This window comes from Medicago truncatula, chromosome 7 (assembly GCF_003473485.1).
Source record: "Medicago truncatula cultivar Jemalong A17 chromosome 7, MtrunA17r5.0-ANR, whole genome shotgun sequence".
In the NCBI taxonomy this organism is placed as follows: domain Eukaryota; kingdom Viridiplantae; phylum Streptophyta; class Magnoliopsida; order Fabales; family Fabaceae; genus Medicago; species Medicago truncatula.
This window is the reverse complement of record NC_053048.1, coordinates 36,547,861-36,568,606: the sequence shown is the minus strand read 5'-3', so window position 1 is coordinate 36,568,606 and position 20,746 is coordinate 36,547,861. Positions and strand designations below refer to the sequence as shown.

General features: G+C 32.4%; 1 protein-coding gene across 1 annotated transcript; it reads left to right on the top strand.

The window, feature by feature from the left end:
• The first annotated feature begins 12,650 nt into the window (after positions 1 to 12,650).
• Positions 12,651 to 16,923, top strand: LOC11426534 (probable serine/threonine-protein kinase At1g01540). The gene is made up of 7 exons (XM_003624005.4): positions 12,651 to 13,606; positions 14,930 to 15,034; positions 15,128 to 15,250; positions 15,341 to 15,511; positions 15,662 to 15,791; positions 16,065 to 16,274; positions 16,527 to 16,923. The coding sequence occupies exons 1-7, from the start codon at positions 13,023 to 13,025 to the stop codon at positions 16,677 to 16,679; spliced, it is 1,476 nt and encodes a 491-aa protein (XP_003624053.1). The 5' UTR covers positions 12,651 to 13,022; the 3' UTR covers positions 16,680 to 16,923.
• Positions 16,924 to 20,746: the final 3,823 nt, after the last annotated feature.

Below are 20,746 nucleotides of genomic sequence, written 5' to 3'. Positions count from 1 at the left end.
ATCCGATGCAGATCCAACCAATGACTTTGGCATCATCAACGTTGCAGATCCGGAGGCATGGCTATTCCGGATATTTAAATATAGTCATATTTGTAGGCTTATGTACTTTGCCGTTTTATGCTATTAACATGGATGTCGTGAGTTTGTTCACAGATTCATCATTTTTGTTTTTAGCGAATTTGTATTATATCGATGTACTCTATCAATTTGAATGAATGAATTCGTTTGTTGTGTCAAAAAAAATAATATGTAGTTAGGTCCTTAGACAGTGATCTAACTAAAAATTATCTTACAACTTACAAGGTACATTATAAAATGATATAATTGCTTTAATTTTTATGGGATGTGATTTTTATGCTTATGAGTATATATATTGTTGATAGATTATTAGTGACTTTGAAAAAAAAAATGCAAGAAGGATAAGATAATAATACTCAATGGTTAGTTTGGAATCATTTTCTTACTTTTATATATATATATATATATATATATATATATATATATATATATATATATGAGAAATGTTAACTTGTATCTTTAAAGCACAAGTTAAAAAACTAAAGATGAAAGTATTTTATTGGAACTTGTGCATTTAATATTGTAAAAGTTTAATATTTATATTTTTAATTCAAGATTTATTTTTTATTTCCATTTATAGTTTCTTAACTTGTACCTCAAGGATACAAGTTAACATTATCCTATATATATAAATTATCTTTTAACATAGTATTTTAGACTTTTAGTGTGGTGATCTCTACCTCTATAAATATCAGATACTCTTATTCCATAATAAAAAAGTATTAACTATAAATAAAATCATAAAACAACAACAACAGCTATATGAAACAATGGTATCACAATTAAATCTGTCACAAATTCAACCCAAACAAAGACCTACCCTACCCTACCCCATTTATTTGATCCCTACTTCTTCCATATTTGTCTTCTTTGGCTACTTGTATTATTTTTCTCCAACCAAATGGCTAATGAGGGATTGTTGATGTGCACTTAAGTCAATTTTAGCTATATGAATATGCAATGTTGCATTAATTAAAAATTAACGGTTCCTTATATCCTGCTTTATCCAAAGAATTATTTATAACTAACTTATAAATAATTGGAAAGTAATGAGATAGAGTAAACAATACTCAATCCATATAGCTTAAGAAAAGCCAACTGTCTTCACACTAGACAACAAAGAAAATGCCTTTTCATGGTGGTCCTATATATGCTAAGTGCTTTATTTTATTTTAGTATATTTTAGTGGTTTATTAAGATTCTAAAGGTTCTTACCTACTTTATATTTTTCAGTGATAGAATAGTAAGTGTTTATAATCATATGGTATTCTTTTTATTTTCCTTTTCCCAATCATTCATTCTTAGCCAAAAAGAAAGCTAAAAAGTGTTATTCTTCTTGACGAAGTCACAATATGTATTGGTTCTTAGATTATCCATTTCCCATTCAGTCATTTTGCCACATTTTCCAGTAATAATAAGGAACATAATGGGAGGAAGTTTATATTCTAAGTATCTTTGTATCGCTCATATGTATCATACATAATTCAAGGCATGCAATGAAACAAAAAAGATTTCAACCCCGTGCTATGTATTTTGACTTCACCAAAAAGTTAAGTTTTACCAAATGAATAATGGTAGTGGACTGCTATTTTTTTAGTTTCATTTTAAATATCATACCACACTTTCCTTTTTTTTTTTTTAACAAGTTAAAATTGAATATATTACTCAAACCAAAAGTGATTTACCCCGCACAAGTGTACTAAAAGTGGTGAATCACACAACAGTTACAAAGTCATTGGTGCGTAATCAAGAGTGCACCAACAAAGCAAAAAAGCTGGAAAAATTACATAAGAACACCCATATAAAGAAGCGGGTGTCACCACTAGTCATGATAACAAAAAGCAATCGGAACTTGATTCGATTTCAACCATAAAAAGGAATTCAACTTAACTTTATCAATGAGAGTATAAGGATCGGTTGTCGTATTTTGTAAGACACGGTTGTTCCTTTCCTTCCATATTACCCAAGTACAAGCAAGCCAAATTACCTTTAGAAAAGAATGTGAAAATCGCAGCATACCCGCCATGTGAGTAAACTGTGCATAATGATCACAAATCGTGCCTGAAGAAACTGAAGTAATGTCGAACCATTGCCACACTAGATACCGAATACTACGAAAGATGTCGCACTTGATAAAAAGATGGTACGCCGTTTCAATGAGACCGCACCCTCCAACGCATAAGTTGTCGTTTGGTTGAAGGACACATCGTCTCAACAAATTATTTGTTGTTGGAATTCTATCTCGAAGTAGGCGCCAGGGAAACCTTTGAAGGAACTTGCTTATGCCACACATTGTGAATGAGGCCCCTATCCACAGGTTCATCAGCTAACATCAGAAAATGGTAAGTCCCACGAACGGAATAATCTTGAATAGGGTCTAGCAGCCACTTCCATTTGTCATGAGAATATGATCCTGCAAAACAATGTTATTTAACAAAGCATAACACTCCCTCACACTTTCCTTTTTTACTTTACTTTTACAATAAAAAAATGTTTGAATTTTAGTAATAAAATTATTCATTTTCACAAAAATCACAAGTAGAAATATTTGCAAATAATTTTAATATAGAAATTATAGAGCTGGGATTCTTAAATGATAAAAAGTAATTATATTTGGAAAATAATGCAACATTGTTATTAAATAAATAAAAATCATTAAATAAAGCATTTTTTTTGTGCCAGATTTGAACGTGAGACCTTGCATATGTAACACCCTCCTTGAATTATTTGATTATTTAATTATTTTTATTGAGTTAGGATATATTTATATAATTTATGTGATTTTAAATAATATTGGTTGATTATGTGGTGTGTATTATTTTATTATATAGTTTATTTTAATATTAATTAGAATAATGTGAGAATTAATGTTATTTTGGAGGTTGGGGAGTTAATTAGGAATTAATAGAATTAAGGGGAGTTTAATGAAATAAAGGAGAAGTTATATTTTGGGAGTTAGGAAAAGAGAAGGTTAGAAGCAGTTTTACGTGAAACAAGTTTTGGGAGAGAAAACCAAGCCAAGGGGAGAACAAGAGCAAGAGGGGATCGATTTTGCTGTAGCTTTGTTTGTGCAATTGAATTCAGGTAAGGGTGAGACTATCTCTCAATGATAATGGTTATATAATTCTGATTTTGATTTAGCATAGTTCTAGCTGAAATTGGGAATTGGGGGTTAGGTTTTTTGGAGTATGATTCTTGGATTGAAAAGTGTAGAAATCATGACAATTGTGTTAGGAATCGATGTTCAGATTGTAGAATAAACATATGTTGAGTTTCCTATCAAATTTGGGGTTTGGGTGGATGAAAAATTGGGTTTTTGGCTGAAAACTGGTCTGTTCCCGTAGGGTTGTTCGTCGCAACTCGCCACAGCGAGTAAACTTACTCGCCTCGCGAGCTACACAGAGACAGCATCACCTGTTTCGCGTTCTTGCGTCTTTTTCACATGTTTCTGTTTTGAATTGGTCTTTGGTGTAAACATGAAAGTTGTAGATAATTTTGTTAGCTTTCCAATGGCTTTAATTTGACTCGAAAATGATTTTTGGTTTATGAGATATGATGAAAATACTCCACGGAGGTCTTAGTGAATTTTTATGAATTTCAGCACAACTTTGTCAGAATTTGAAATGAAAACTGGTATTGATTGATACAGAATTGGTCTTAGGTGTAAGCACGAAAGTTGTAGGTATGGATGTTAGCTTTCTAATGCCGTTGGTTTGACTTCAAAAGAATTTATAGAACTTGAGCTATGGTCAAATTACTGCACGTAGATCACAGTGAAGAATTGTTTATGATTGATGAATTAATATATGTATGTATATATTTGTGAATACGATATTGTCAATGATTGATGAAGGGTTATATGTATATATATGATGTTTTAAGATGTTAATTACCATTTGATGTTGTTATATCTTGAGATTGTTTGTGTACTGCCATGTTGCTGTTTATTATTGATTAAGATGCATCTGTTGGTTAATGTTGTGGGAAATGTTGGTTAATATTTGATTAAAGTTAGGTTTTGTTAATTAATGGGTTTTGAGTGTAGGAATTGTTGAATTGGAGTTAGAAATGGGTTCTGAGTGCATAAAACCTTTCATTGCATATCTGTAAACTAATTTGGGGAGTGAATTGAGGAAAAATGGGATTTTTGGGAAAAACCTGCATTCTGCCCGTACAGGAGTTCATCGCTCGCCTCGCGAGTAGCCATTACTCGCCATAGCGAGTGAACAACTTCATGGCTCGCCTCGCGAGGGATACAACTCGCCATGGCGAGTAGCCTTGTGAAAATTTGGATTTTTAAAAATGTTGTTATAAGCCATATTTTGGGTAGTTTCATGTACCTAGATGATTTCTAAGAGGACTGGGCAAGTTTTAGGTTTAAAAGATGATTAGGGAGCTTAGAATTGAGGTTTGAGTGAGAAAAATATCATTTTTCCCGAGAGCACCATATTTCTGTTCGCCTCGAACTCGCCATGGCGAGTACCTTATTTCCTGAGCTCGCCATAGCGAGCAGATGTGCTCGCGAGGCGAGCTGCCCAGAATTTTGTTGGTTTGACTTCTGTTGTTGATGGTTGATTTATCTTGTTGATTAAGCATGGCTTGTATGTTGGTGTATTTCTCTGGATGTTCTAATTTGGTTGTGATTGATGAATGGATGCTGGCTGGATGTATGCTTTTATTTAATTAAGTTTTACATGAATGTTGTAAATTGGAGTGGTGAGTCATATATACATATATGCTTAGGTGGGATTGTATGTAGATATACTCAAGTGGGTCAGTTGCATGAGCATAACAGTGGGAGAGCTTCGGCTCTGGAACGCCTTGTCGTTCAAAGTGGTGGAGCACTAGTTGCTCAAAGTGGTGTTAGTGGTGAGGACTTATGTCCTGATGAGAATGCTTTAACCATTCGACAGTGGTATGGGTCACGGCCCTGGTTTTGGTACCACATGCATAGTTGCATTTGTTGAGGAGTCTTAGTGGAGTTGTCATGTCTTGCATGAGTCTTAGCGGTGGTGTCGAGTTGTTGCATGAATCGTCGTTGTTGGTTTTAATTATCATTTGGTTGATGTTGTTAATGATGATATACTTATATATTGATGAATTATTATTATGACAGGGTGATATATTTAATTGATGAGTTAGATATCTATTATTGATGATATTGTTGATTATGAAATATATACATATATTGGATAATTGTAGTTATCGTCGTCGTTGGTTGAATTAGTAAGTGTTACTAAAGTTAAAGAAGTAAGAACATTATTGTTAAATATATGTAGTTGTTTATATTATCATGATGTGATGATTATGTCGTGTCGTTTATATTATTATGAGAAGATGTTTATAATATTGATTACGATGTTATGATGACTATTTATGGTATTGAATATGAGATTGTTATGATGTTACATGATGATGATTATGAATGTTGTGATGATGATTATGTGATGTTATCTATGAGTTGTTAATAAGGTGCTAGGTGGAGAATGTTAACATGAATTAATGATGTTGTTATGTTGTATATGAACTATGAATATGATGTTGTTACGTTGTTTAGGTCATTGATTATGAAGTTGTCATGTTGTATACGAATTATGAGTATGATGTTATATGATTATGATTAAGATGTTAATTATGAAGTTAAATGATGCTGTTATGATGTTGTTTATGATATCGAGTTATGACTGTTGATATGATGAGTATATGATATGGTTTAGGAGTCGTTAAAAGAATTACTATTACTAATTGATGAAGTTTAAGTTGTTAGATGCATTTGATGAATTATATATTATTATTATTGATTGTGAATCTCACCCCTTCTGCTTGAAAATGTTGCTCTTCGTATGAGTAACTTGCAGGTGATCAAGAGTAGGTTGCTGTGTTTTTGCCGTCGTGAGGGGCTATCCCTCACTGAGTCGTTTAGGTGCTCTGATACGTAACGGGATGGGAACTTTGTTGCATGCTTTTCTATTCCTTACGTATTGTTTATAAATTTACATGATTAAGTTGTTAATTGGATTTTTATGAGATGTTTTGATGAGGCCTTCGTGCCAAGACTTTTTATGTTAATGAATTTAATCCGCTGCAAAGTTTGAATTAATATGTTGAAGGATAAAATTAGTTAATTAACTTAATTATGATTTTATGAAGTATAGCATTCCGTTTACATGTTGAATACTCTGATTAATTAAATGAAATTTTTAAGTCGGGAAAACGGGATGTTACAATTGGTATCAGAGCAGGTTGGTCCGTCCGGCCAAATAGTAGAGTCGTGTTGAGCCACATAGGTTAGAGTGTCAACTTAATGTTGTATGTTTTGTTGTGATTGTTGTTTGTTGTGTTTCCTGATAAATGGTTATGTTTATTAAGTGATTATGTTTGATTGATTAACTTAATGTGGTTTGTATGTTTTGATTGAAGGTTCTATCTGGCTATATATAGTTTAAGGGTATTTATGCAATAACTGAATTCATTTTCTTTTGCTTTGAATTTCGAGGACGAAATTCTTTTAAGGGGGGTAGAGTTGTAACACCCTCCTTGAATTATTTGATTATTTAATTATTTTTATTGAGTTAGGATATATTTATATAATTTATGTGATTTTAAATAATATTGGTTGATTATGTGGTGTGTATTATTTTATTATATAGTTTATTTTAATATTAATTAGAATAATGTGAGAATTAATGTTATTTTGGAGGTTGGGGAGTTAATTAGGAATTAATAGAATTAAGGGGAGTTTAATGAAATAAAGGAGAAGTTATATTTTGGGAGTTAGGAAAAGAGAAGGTTAGAAGCAGTTTTACGTGAAACAAGTTTTGGGAGAGAAAACCAAGCCAAGGGGAGAACAAGAGCAAGAGGGGATCGATTTTGCTGTAGCTTTGTTTGTGCAATTGAATTCAGGTAAGGGTGAGACTATCTCTCAATGATAATGGTTATATAATTCTGATTTTGATTTAGCATAGTTCTAGCTGAAATTGGGAATTGGGGGTTAGGTTTTTTGGAGTATGATTCTTGGATTGAAAAGTGTAGAAATCATGACAATTGTGTTAGGAATCGATGTTCAGATTGTAGAATAAACATATGTTGAGTTTCCTATCAAATTTGGGGTTTGGGTGGATGAAAAATTGGGTTTTTGGCTGAAAACTGGTCTGTTCCCGTAGGGTTGTTCGTCGCAACTCGCCACAGCGAGTAAACTTACTCGCCTCGCGAGCTACACAGAGACAGCATCACCTGTTTCGCGTTCTTGCGTCTTTTTCACATGTTTCTGTTTTGAATTGGTCTTTGGTGTAAACATGAAAGTTGTAGATAATTTTGTTAGCTTTCCAATGGCTCTAATTTGACTCGAAAATGATTTTTGGTTTATGAGATATGATGAAAATACTCCACGGAGGTCTTAGTGAATTTTTATGAATTTCAGCACAACTTTGTCAGAATTTGAAATGAAAACTGGTATTGATTGATACAGAATTGGTCTTAGGTGTAAGCACGAAAGTTGTAGGTATGGATGTTAGCTTTCTAATGCCGTTGGTTTGACTTCAAAAGAATTTATAGAACTTGAGCTATGGTCAAATTACTGCACGTAGATCACAGTGAAGAATTGTTTATGATTGATGAATTAATATATGTATGTATATATTTGTGAATACGATATTGTCAATGATTGATGAAGGGTTATATGTATATATATGATGTTTTAAGATGTTAATTACCATTTGATGTTGTTATATCTTGAGATTGTTTGTGTACTGCCATGTTGCTGTTTATTATTGATTAAGATGCATCTGTTGGTTAATGTTGTGGGAAATGTTGGTTAATATTTGATTAAAGTTAGGTTTTGTTAATTAATGGGTTTTGAGTGTAGGAATTGTTGAATTGGAGTTAGAAATGGGTTCTGAGTGCATAAAACCTTTCATTGCATATCTGTAAACTAATTTGGGGAGTGAATTGAGGAAAAATGGGATTTTTGGGAAAAACCTGCATTCTGCCCGTACAGGAGTTCATCGCTCGCCTCGCGAGTAGCCATTACTCGCCATAGCGAGTGAACAACTTCATGGCTCGCCTCGCGAGGGATACAACTCGCCATGGCGAGTAGCCTTGTGAAAATTTGGATTTTTAAAAATGTTGTTATAAGCCATATTTTGGGTAGTTTCATGTACCTAGATGATTTCTAAGAGGACTGGGCAAGTTTTAGGTTTAAAAGATGATTAGGGAGCTTAGAATTGAGGTTTGAGTGAGAAAAATATCATTTTTCCCGAGAGCACCATATTTCTGTTCGCCTCGAACTCGCCATGGCGAGTACCTTATTTCCTGAGCTCGCCATAGCGAGCAGATGTGCTCGCGAGGCGAGCTGCCCAGAATTTTGTTGGTTTGACTTCTGTTGTTGATGGTTGATTTATCTTGTTGATTAAGCATGGCTTGTATGTTGGTGTATTTCTCTGGATGTTCTAATTTGGTTGTGATTGATGAATGGATGCTGGCTGGATGTATGCTTTTATTTAATTAAGTTTTACATGAATGTTGTAAATTGGAGTGGTGAGTCATATATACATATATGCTTAGGTGGGATTGTATGTAGATATACTCAAGTGGGTCAGTTGCATGAGCATAACAGTGGGAGAGCTTCGGCTCTGGAACGCCTTGTCGTTCAAAGTGGTGGAGCACTAGTTGCTCAAAGTGGTGTTAGTGGTGAGGACTTATGTCCTGATGAGAATGCTTTAACCATTCGACAGTGGTATGGGTCACGGCCCTGGTTTTGGTACCACATGCATAGTTGCATTTGTTGAGGAGTCTTAGTGGAGTTGTCATGTCTTGCATGAGTCTTAGCGGTGGTGTCGAGTTGTTGCATGAATCGTCGTTGTTGGTTTTAATTATCATTTGGTTGATGTTGTTAATGATGATATACTTATATATTGATGAATTATTATTATGACAGGGTGATATATTTAATTGATGAGTTAGATATCTATTATTGATGATATTGTTGATTATGAAATATATACATATATTGGATAATTGTAGTTATCGTCGTCGTTGGTTGAATTAGTAAGTGTTACTAAAGTTAAAGAAGTAAGAACATTATTGTTAAATATATGTAGTTGTTTATATTATCATGATGTGATGATTATGTCGTGTCGTTTATATTATTATGAGAAGATGTTTATAATATTGATTACGATGTTATGATGACTATTTATGGTATTGAATATGAGATTGTTATGATGTTACATGATGATGATTATGAATGTTGTGATGATGATTATGTGATGTTATCTATGAGTTGTTAATAAGGTGCTAGGTGGAGAATGTTAACATGAATTAATGATGTTGTTATGTTGTATATGAACTATGAATATGATGTTGTTACGTTGTTTAGGTCATTGATTATGAAGTTGTCATGTTGTATACGAATTATGAGTATGATGTTATATGATTATGATTAAGATGTTAATTATGAAGTTAAATGATGCTGTTATGATGTTGTTTATGATATCGAGTTATGACTGTTGATATGATGAGTATATGATATGGTTTAGGAGTCGTTAAAAGAATTACTATTACTAATTGATGAAGTTTAAGTTGTTAGATGCATTTGATGAATTATATATTATTATTATTGATTGTGAATCTCACCCCTTCTGCTTGAAAATGTTGCTCTTCGTATGAGTAACTTGCAGGTGATCAAGAGTAGGTTGCTGTGTTTTTGCCGTCGTGAGGGGCTATCCCTCACTGAGTCGTTTAGGTGCTCTGATACGTAACGGGATGGGAACTTTGTTGCATGCTTTTCTATTCCTTACGTATTGTTTATAAATTTACATGATTAAGTTGTTAATTGGATTTTTATGAGATGTTTTGATGAGGCCTTCGTGCCAAGACTTTTTATGTTAATGAATTTAATCCGCTGCAAAGTTTGAATTAATATGTTGAAGGATAAAATTAGTTAATTAACTTAATTATGATTTTATGAAGTATAGCATTCCGTTTACATGTTGAATACTCTGATTAATTAAATGAAATTTTTAAGTCGGGAAAACGGGATGTTACAGCATATATTATACATTGTTCATACTGACTGAACTAAGCTAACGAGGACATTAAATAAAGCATATGCTCCTAGTGTCGGCATGGTTATTTAAATTAAACTGAACTAATTATCACATGCTCTCTGATCTTTTTACGTGAGATCAATTATAAGTTAACAAAAGTTGATATATTTAACTTATAATATAGATCAAATACAATAATTTATGTTAAGACTAAATTATATTTATCATCTATGAAATCAATATATCATTAAAAACATTGATGAAAAAAATAATTGACAAAAATGTGTTGGCAAAAGCCAAAGAGTTATACCCCCCGCGCCTCATCAAACAAATATACTGCTAAATAAATAATGACATTTTCATTCTTTAAAAAAAAAAATGACATTTTCATATACAAAAGATAAAATAAATAAATAAAGACATTTTCAACGAAATGAATAATGTAGCATGAGATGGTTCCAAACGTTGGCATGCCACGCTGCCGGATTCAACAATTCTGATTTCTGACTGACTCAAATTCGAACGTTACTCATTCTCTTCTGTCTGTTTCTTTTCTTTCACTTTCACATCTTGTCTTGTTGGAATTTTCCCATCCTTTTGTTTCATTAAAAATAGTTCTAATTATCCATTGCTGTGATCAATGCATTATTTTCTTTGACAAGTGTGTGATCATTGCTGTATCCTTGCAATATTTTGTTTTATAAAAAGAATATTAGTTAAGAAATCAAATATTGTTCTTTAATAGGAAAATAATGTTTTGTTGTTTGGTAGTACTACTTTTATAGGCTTGGGCATTGAATAGGAACTCCAATCATCTACATCTTTAGTATTAATACGATTTTATTATTAATATTTATGTTTTTAGTTCTTGAATCCACATTTTAGTTTCTAAAATATTACCTTTTGATGATGAGTCAAAGAAAGAAAAAAAGAAATCACTAGTACTAAAAAAGAAACAGACTAATATTATTTTATTTTATTTAAGTATTTTTTTTATTAAAATGACATTAATGGTCATGATCTGTCTTTGAATGGATTTTAATTCATAGTACATCAATTTAATGTTACAATATTAGGGTTATGGTGGATAGTTGAATTGATTTGTGTGAAAGGTTAAATGAATTATAGGCTATTAGTTTAAATCATTTGATCTATTAAAAAATATGAAAGACATAACATGACAATTTCAATTTGTTTGATTTGTACAAATGTTTCAAAGACAAGATAAATTGTAGGTAAAAAATATGATAAAAATTGAAATTCTTGGTTCTCATTATATATCACAACACAATTTTTTTGTCTCGCATACAAATTATTTTAAACACTAAAATAGTCTTTTGTTCATAAAAAATTGTATAAAACCAAAATCATTCAATACCATATTTATTTGTCCTTTGCTATTCAATCTTACGTTGTATCGTTTTGTCTTGTGGTGTTGTCTCACCGTTTAGCAAATTATATGCATCATTAATGACATATATTAATCATTAATTGTTAGATTAATTATTTTTATTTGTCCAAATTTAAACTAACTCATAATCTTTAACTATTTATTCCTTAGTTTAAACCAATTAAGTGTCCTCGTGAGCTTAACTCAACCATCAACCATAAAAAAAATGTGATTCAAACCTCGTGACCACATAATATATATAAAGTATGATGTTCAAACCTCGATAAAAAAAAAAAATTAAATTACTCAACCCTTAATGTAACAATGTTAATTACTACTTAACTAACAACTCATGTTAATTACTGCTTAACTAACAACTCAAATGTAGAATAAATTTAAAATGAGACTTGAAGCACGTTTTGGTTGAGCCAACACTAACAAAATCACAATCAAAATAATTATAGGAATTAAAAATATATCCCGCATATAAACTCCTGTCACCGCAAAGAAAAAAATTAAATAAAAAAACCAAAAATTAAATTCTTTTTTTTTTTGGTCAGGAAATTAAATTAAATTTAGTTGATGAACTCCATCAAAATATAAATTTTTCCAAAAAATCTGACTTTAATAGTGGATTTAACAACTTTTGATTAGACCTTTATTACCTCTTAATGAATCTCAAATTACTAGATTTCTTGCATAAAAAATATACTCTCTCCGTTCTATAATAAGTGATCCTTTTGTGAAAAAAATAATGTCTTAAAAAAAGTGACTCATTTCACTTTTCAGTACAATATTAATTATTAATTTTCAATTATAACTTTAAATAATACTTCTTTCAACATTCGCAATTTAATATTGTTTAAAGAAAAAATTCCCAATTCAATATATTAATGTATTTATGATAATATAGAATGCATCAATACTTGATAAGAGCGGTTAAAATAATTTTTCTCCCTCATTTACTTATAGGTAGGGAGTAAAATAAACTAAAAAAACCCATTAAATAAATAGTAAATGTACAAATAAATTTGACAAAAAAAAAAGTACAAATAAATGATTTTGAAGTTACAGTTAAAGTAGATAAAAAATATTAATTGTGCATTATTATTATATTTAAAGTCAGAATCAGAAAAAAAAAACAGAAACAGAAAGGTTACAGACATAAACACAACTCAACACTCTTCTCTTTGCTGTCTTTAACCTCTCTCTCTCTCTCTACACTTTCTTCAATTTTTTTCCATTTTTTCTCTTCCCCTGTTTCTCTGCATTTCAACCTTATAAAAAAACCTCACTCTTTTTTGAATTTTCCGGCGAAATCACAGTTCACTACTTCGCCGGAGAATAAAAAAATCTCACTCTTTTCTAACTTTTCCGTCAAAATCAATGCAACCCAGTTTCTAAAATCTCATTATTAGATCCTCCTTCGCCGCAAAATCACCTTTTTTTCTCTCATTTCCCGGCGAAATAACCGCGACCCAGTATCTCCGGCGACCCATTTTCCGGCAATGTCGATCTTCGATGGAACATTCCTCAACACACAACTCTCCAAACACACATCGATCTTCGGTCTCCGTGTATGGGTCGTCATCGGAATCTTAATAGGCGTCGCAATCGTCTTCATCCTCTTCTTAATATCTCTATGTGTAGTTTCACGTCGCCGCCACCGCCGCACCGGAGACTACAAAATCACCGGAGCTACACCAGCTAAAGAAATACAAGAGATCGTGCATGTTCCAGGTCCACACATGCTCCGGCGACCTACTCCGGTACCAGAGATCCACGTGGACATTGGAAGACAAGAACATCGCGTGGTTGTTAAATCTGATAAGGTTTCAAGTGGTGAGAGTAGAGGAACAGTGGGAAGTGGGTGTGAAACCACGTCGTCTTTTGGAAGTGGTAGTGTTGGTGGGATTGGACCTGAAGTGTCACATCTTGGATGGGGTAGATGGTATACTTTGCGAGAGCTTGAAGATGCTACTGGTGGATTGTGTCCTGAAAATGTTCTTGGTGAAGGTGGTTATGGAATTGTTTACCATGGTGTTCTTACGGATGGTACTAAAGTTGCTGTCAAAAATCTCTTGAATAACAAGTATGTGTTTTTTTAAATTCTGTTTTTTTTTTTTGTTTTGTTTTCTATCCGTTTTCTATGTATAGTTTGTGTTGAAAGTTTGAGTTTTGCTTATGCTTGGAATTTGGAGTGTAGTTAAGAGTTCTATACAAAATTGAACTGTCTAATTTAGTTAACTATTGATTGCATGTTTTTGTGTTTGATTTTGTGTCATTTACTATTATTTGTTTTGTTCATAGCTATGATCATTTTCTGTTGTGTTGTTGCATGATGACTGATGAGTGATGACATATTGTTATCTTACATATGCAATTTCAACCTTGCATTAGCTGCTTTTCCTTGATTTGGTTCAGAGATGTTGAAAAATTTATCTTTATAGAGCTTATTGATATTGTGAAACCGAGGAGGACGAAACAAATGATTTTTGACTTGTTCTCTTTGGTTAAAGTTTTTGCTTAAAATACATAACGCGATGAAAGATGATGAAATTTAAATGGATGTTTGTGTGAAAATGTTTCTTTGGTTAAAGTTTTTGCTTAAAATACATAACGCGATGAAAGATGATGAAATTTAAATGGATGTTTGTGTGAAAATGTTTCTGTTATGTTTTCACTATCAGAGTATGATTATTAAACTCGTAATTAATCACATCTTCTATTATTTGAATGATTTAAGACATATAATTGTTCCTTGTTGTGTTTAAGTCTTCAATAATTTTCCTGTTGGCAACCAACCGTATAATTGCTCCAGGGAATTATAAAACAAATGATTTTTTATTTGTTATGTTTGTTTCCGAAAAGCTTAATTAAGTTTTTGCTCAAAACACATAACGTGACAAAATATTAATGGATGTTTGTGTGAAGATGTTTCTATTCAATTCATAATTAATTGCATCTGCTATAATTCAAATGATTTAAGGCATGTAATTGTTCCTTGTTGTCTTTAAGTCTTCAATGATTTCCCCAACCAAATATATTCTGGGCAGTATATGGAGTAGGCAGCAATATCAACTTTTTTTTATGTAGGCCAGTATTTTCATTTTACTTTCACTAGTGTTTCCACTTTTAACTTTTTATTTTTTGTGTTATCCTTATCTTGCATCCTTAGGAGTTATCATTTAAGTGGGGGCTCACTCATGCCATGTGATGAAAATAATCAATTTTCTTTTCAGCTTTTTGTTAGCACTTGTTTGGAGTTTTGCATTCTCATGTATATAGCTGGATTTCCTTTCAATATTTTTTACTTTTAAATGAATTCAACTTGCTGTTAGTGAAGGTTCCTTGGTCCCGGTCTTGTATTGTCTTTTTCCTGCTAATAAGTACTTAATGTTTAACTTCTTCATAGGGGCCAAGCTGAGAAAGAATTCAAAGTAGAGGTAGAAGCAATTGGTCGAGTACGACACAAAAATCTTGTTAGGCTGCTTGGATATTGTGTTGAAGGGGCCTACAGGTACTTCATATAATTTTTTTAATAATGTAGGCTACCAATTTGTTTGTTTTGAAGAGATGTGCGATTTGACACATGGTATTATTGTTTTTGCAGGATGCTTGTGTATGAATATGTGGACAATGGCAATCTAGAACAGTGGTTGCATGGGGATGTTGGACCTGTAAGCCCTTTGACGTGGGAAATACGCATGAACGTTATATTGGGAACAGCAAGAGGGTATCATATTTGTGATTTATGTACACATTGTAATTCATGTCAATTCAGGAATGTTTGGTCACCGTACTTTTTTTATTTGTATCTTTTCAGATTGGCCTATCTACATGAGGGTCTTGAACCAAAGGTTGTTCACCGAGATGTGAAATCAAGTAACATCCTCCTTGATCGCCAATGGAACTCCAAGGTGTCTGATTTCGGGCTTGCCAAGCTTTTAAATTCCGAGAATAGTTATGTCACGACTCGAGTTATGGGGACATTTGGGTAAGTATGATTTACCTAATCATTTTCCTTGTTTTCTTTCCTGTATTACTTCCAATGTGTTTAGTCAATGATACTCTCAACCTCTCAAGTCTTTCAAAAGGTCGAAAGATAAGATAGTGATTCTCTTCTTTATGTCTTGCTCTTTTGTAGTTATGTTGCACCAGAATATGCCTGCACCGGAATGCTGACCGAGAAGAGTGATGTTTATAGCTTTGGGATACTTATCATGGAGTTAATCACTGGGAGAAGTCCGGTTGATTATGGTAGACCACAAGGAGAGGTTAGAGACCATCACTAAAAATAGCTTAGATCTACGAAGCACTGATACACAGACGTTAGACACGACACTGACACGTCGACACAATAATAATTTGAGAAACTGTTAATTATTGAATGTAATCACATAGTCAGTGTTGTGTCAGTGTCAAACACCACAAGACATGCCTTCAATTTGAAGTGTTAGTGCTACATAGGTTTAGAGACAGTTCCAGCCACACTTACCAATCTAGTCTTCTCTTTTTTGAGCTAACTATGTGTGTTGGCGTGATTACAGGTTAATTTAATAGAGTGGTTGAAGACTATGGTTGGTAACCGCAAAGCTGAGGATGTAGTTGATCCTAAGCTACCTGAGTTGCCATCTTCAAAGGCTCTTAAACGCGCTCTATTAATCGCTCTTCGGTGTGTTGATCCTGATGCAACAAAGAGGCCTAAAATGGGACATGTGATTCACATGCTCGAGGCAGACGACCTCTTATTCCATAATGTATGTTCTTTGACTATACTAAAAGCAATCACACTGATATAAGAGTTTAATTTTGATTCACTGTTAGTGTAATTTTTTTTACACCGTCAACCATTACAAATCATGTTAAACTCAAACATTTTCAATGATGTTGCAATATATTATTGGTTGACGGTATATAAAGTATCCATTACTGACAATGCATATCAATTAAATTCTTGATATATTCGTGTAATTCGATACTCACAAAACTTTTGTCTATCTGGTTTATAGGATCACAAAACTGGGGGAGAGTCTTCGCGATCTCTTAACGATTTTCAACCAGAGCATGAGGACTCAAATTTGGATAAGAGAACAGATGAAGGAATCAGTGGTCAAAGTGAACATGGTAGTGGTAGAAATGATAATCATCAGTCTAGGAGATGAAAATAGTGTGATAAATTAAATAGAATTATGTGCTTTTTTCTTTTTGAAAAAAAAAATTATGTTTAGTAGTTTGCCGTTATTTATTTATTTTTATATCAATTTAAAATATGAAAGCAGCATCTGTTTATTTGTTTTTCTCATTACACAAATTTTACCCCTCTTGTAACCTACCCTAATTTGGGATTCATATTCATGTGTATACTGTGATTTGTTATTGTATAATAAAAAATGTTTATGAAAATAAGCTTTTTGTTTCATTTTAGTTGTTAGTTATTGTTTGATGCTGTTCAATAATGTGTGTATAAATACACTTTATATCCTTCATTTTGTATCCATTGGATATGAAACCTTCATTAGTGTTTTACATTTTTTCAGTTTGTGTTCTCCTTCCTTTCATTCTGATACCTAACAATGATGTTGATAAACATAAAAAGCTATGAAGCACGGATACAACACGGACATTAACACGCCGACACCGCTAATAATTTGAGAAAATCACATAATTCAGTGTAATTATGTGTTGGTGTAATGTCGGTGTTGGACATGACATGTGTTCGTATAGGGACACTCCTAATCTGATAAGTGTGACACTTTTTTCAAAGTGTTCATAAAATAGAATCAGTTCCCTTCAACTCATACACTTTGGTTTTTTTGAGCATTGCAACAATGTTGGACTGTTTATGATGTTTGCACATTTGTTTTGAAGAATAAGAATCAAATTGGTCTTTTTGACGTTATGAATGGTTAGAATTTTAAATTAATTTTGTATGAAAATTCAAAAATGTGGTATTATCTATCCTCAAAAGGCAAATCAAATTGTTTTTTTTCTTTCTTTCTTTCTAATAAGCTAAAAGAGAATTAAATTAAAAAGCTAACTAAGCACAAGATGTACCTAGTAATAAAGCAACAAACACATTACAATTAATATTATGTTGTTTTTGGAGTGGAGGATAATTTGTTAGGATATGTGATGTCAAAAATAATTATGTTAAAGAAAAAACAAACATTCTTGTGGTGTAATTGTCCAGAACCAGACATTTATGAGTGGTCCAATATTAAAGGATATGTGATCATATACCATATTAAAATTTGAACTGAATGTTACTTCATCCCAAAACCTAGCTAAAATTTGGGATTTTATCACCACTATTCATAGTGTTATCAAACAATCAATTCAGTCCAACATACTCTGGGTGATTTTTAAAACATCATATCCATTTAAATGAGATAGTTCACCTTTCTTCAATTTACCCAACCATCCTCGTTCAAATTAAGCTTTGAAAATGCAACAATATTAAAACTCTAGAGAAAGTTTAAACGTGTAGAGATACCGGATTAAAACCGAATACAATATAACAATTTGAGTCTATAATTTTTAGCCCAAGTAATTTGAGTATATATATCATTGGCCCTCAATTAAGATGCTCAATGAGCAAAAGACCCACTATCCAGCTATTTTGATAGAAAGCAACAATATAATTGCCAGCTCTATATGTCTTTTTCTGGTTCTGTTATGTGCTGGTTTCAATATGCATCAAATATGAAACAGAATGTGTATGTTCTATTCCCATGATGTTACAACTCGTCCACTAAAACTATATTAGTTGCACACTCTTTCATATTTCATTGCAATATTCAACATCCGATTAGCCTCTCATGACAAACTTACAATTGAAAAATGTTATTTGAACGAACGTATCTATATATTATATAGATATCATTTGGTTTCTTTAGTAGTTTTTTTTTCTCTCCTCAAGTTAGATCAATAATTGTGAAAGATGTATTTTTATACCGTTGTTAAATAATAGTCAAGTTTTTCCTGTTCAAGTAACATTCCTCTTTGCAATTTACTTGAAACAACAAAGCATTACCTTCGTTCCTAAAAAAAAAAAAAAACAAAGCATTACCTTCAGTCCAATTATGCTCAATTTATTACTTTTGAATATTGAATAATTTTGATAAACAATTACCATCTTTTAAAAATATTCTTTTTCCTATCAAATATCCACTAGGCAAGCGTGAGTGATTCTTAAACAATACAAAATATAATATTCTTGTATTCTTCACTCCTACATACCAAAACCAGTGCAATATACTTCTGTCAATATTAATATACTCTAGTATTCTCAAAGCTTTTCGTTTAGTACAATTAAGTTGTTTGAGGATTCATGTTACTACTAGGTCGGTTATAAGTTTTAAAAAGATTTAAAAAAAATAAAGGTTACTCTCAAAGAGACAGAGGATACAAATTTTCCTACAAATAGTTGAAAAGAGCTTTTCAACTTTCAAATAGTTGAAAAGAACTCTTTTTTCTCTTGATATCATGCATTAAGGTGTTTGAACATAACTTTCGAAGTGTTTTCTTTTGTGATGTGAATCAAGTATCTTCTGCACGCAACTATAAAAACATGTCTCTCGAGTAGGGTGACAAAACTCTCTCAAGATATTTAACATTGTTGCTTTCTCATAACTTGTTTAGTTACTAGAGTATGTTGTGTATCACATAAATGACTAAGAATTAGACTTAAGAAGATGTGACGACGTGGTATAGGCTTGGGATCTGGAAGTGTGCTCCTCCTCAAGGTCTCATGTTCGATTCTTTCTGGTGCCAATTTGAGGGGGTTAGTTTAGCTTCTTAAAAAAAAAAAAAAAAAATGTGACGACGTTGTTAATATTGTTCATTAAACGCATGGAGTCTTAAATAGTAATAAGTGGAAGCAGACGATTCCAATGTGTGAATCTCTACGATACTATGCAGTTGTATTATTTTGTGTCTCTCTTGTCACAATAAACATTTGCTTCAAATCATGTTTAGTTACTAGAGTGTATGTGACTGCTTTAATTTAGATCGAGTTTCACCACTAAAGGGTGCTTTGCTTCAGAGTGAGCTTCCATGCAGTCTCTAGGACAATACTTGAATTGACTTATCAGAGTACATTACCAGAAGATCATCATTATTCTTAATAGATTTTTTACATGCATACTTAACACACATTAGGAGATAAATTCTTCTCTTATGAGTATTGTTATCATCAAATTAAATGATGTGTTATTGTTCTTCAAACCAACTTTATTTTTATAAAATTATTCTTCAAGTACTTTTGATAGAATTTTGTCTTCAAAGTTCAAACGCTTTTGATTTGATCATGAGTTTGGTAGAAAATTTCCTAGACGTGTGTCTTAAAAATTTGGTTACTATCCCACATGTAACACATGCAACAATTATCGATGGGTTAAAACTACTCCCGCGGTTAACTTTAATGTTTGCTCATATCTATCTAACTACAAATTTTTTATGTCACATGTTAGTTTGAATCATACATCTTTAAACAATTAAGGGAAAGACGCCACTGAAATGTTAGGCCTAGACCCTGGGGTTTCCTTGTTTTTTCTTTTCTTTTCAAATTATATTGTTTATTTATATAAACAAGGGTTAAATATGTTTTTGGTCCCTACGTTTTGCACGATTTTGAGAATAGTCTTTACATTTCAATAAATATTTTTAAAATCCCTACATTTTTCCTCTGTTAGCGTAAATAGTCTCTGTTGTCAAGTTTCTAACGTGATGCCAATGTTGGCGGTTCAATCTCACCAGAAAAACGGCGGAGAACTTCCTTATGAACTTCACCACGATCTTTCTCCGCAGCGTCGTAGATGCGGATCGCCGTTGTTCGTCATGCTTCCGGTGAAATATGTTGGTTTAGAGGGGAAGATTTGGAGGCCGAAAGCGATGATGTTATCGTTGAAAGCGCTTGCTGTTGCGGGTGTGGAAGGTGTTGTGGTGGAGATTTGGTGGGGTGGGGTTGAACTTGTTGTGATGGCTTGCGTTTCATCAACATGGCACTGATGGCAGGGACCAATTGCACTAACGGAGAAAAAATGTAGGAATTTTAAAAACATTTATTGAAATATAGGGACTATTCTCAAAATCGCACAAAATGTAGGGACTAAAAACATATTTAACCGTATAAATAATTACATAGTTTTGAACGAAAAACAGACAACAAGTTACGTCGTTGATCCTTTATGGATTACAAAACTCATTTTCGATTTCAAGTTGAGTCTAT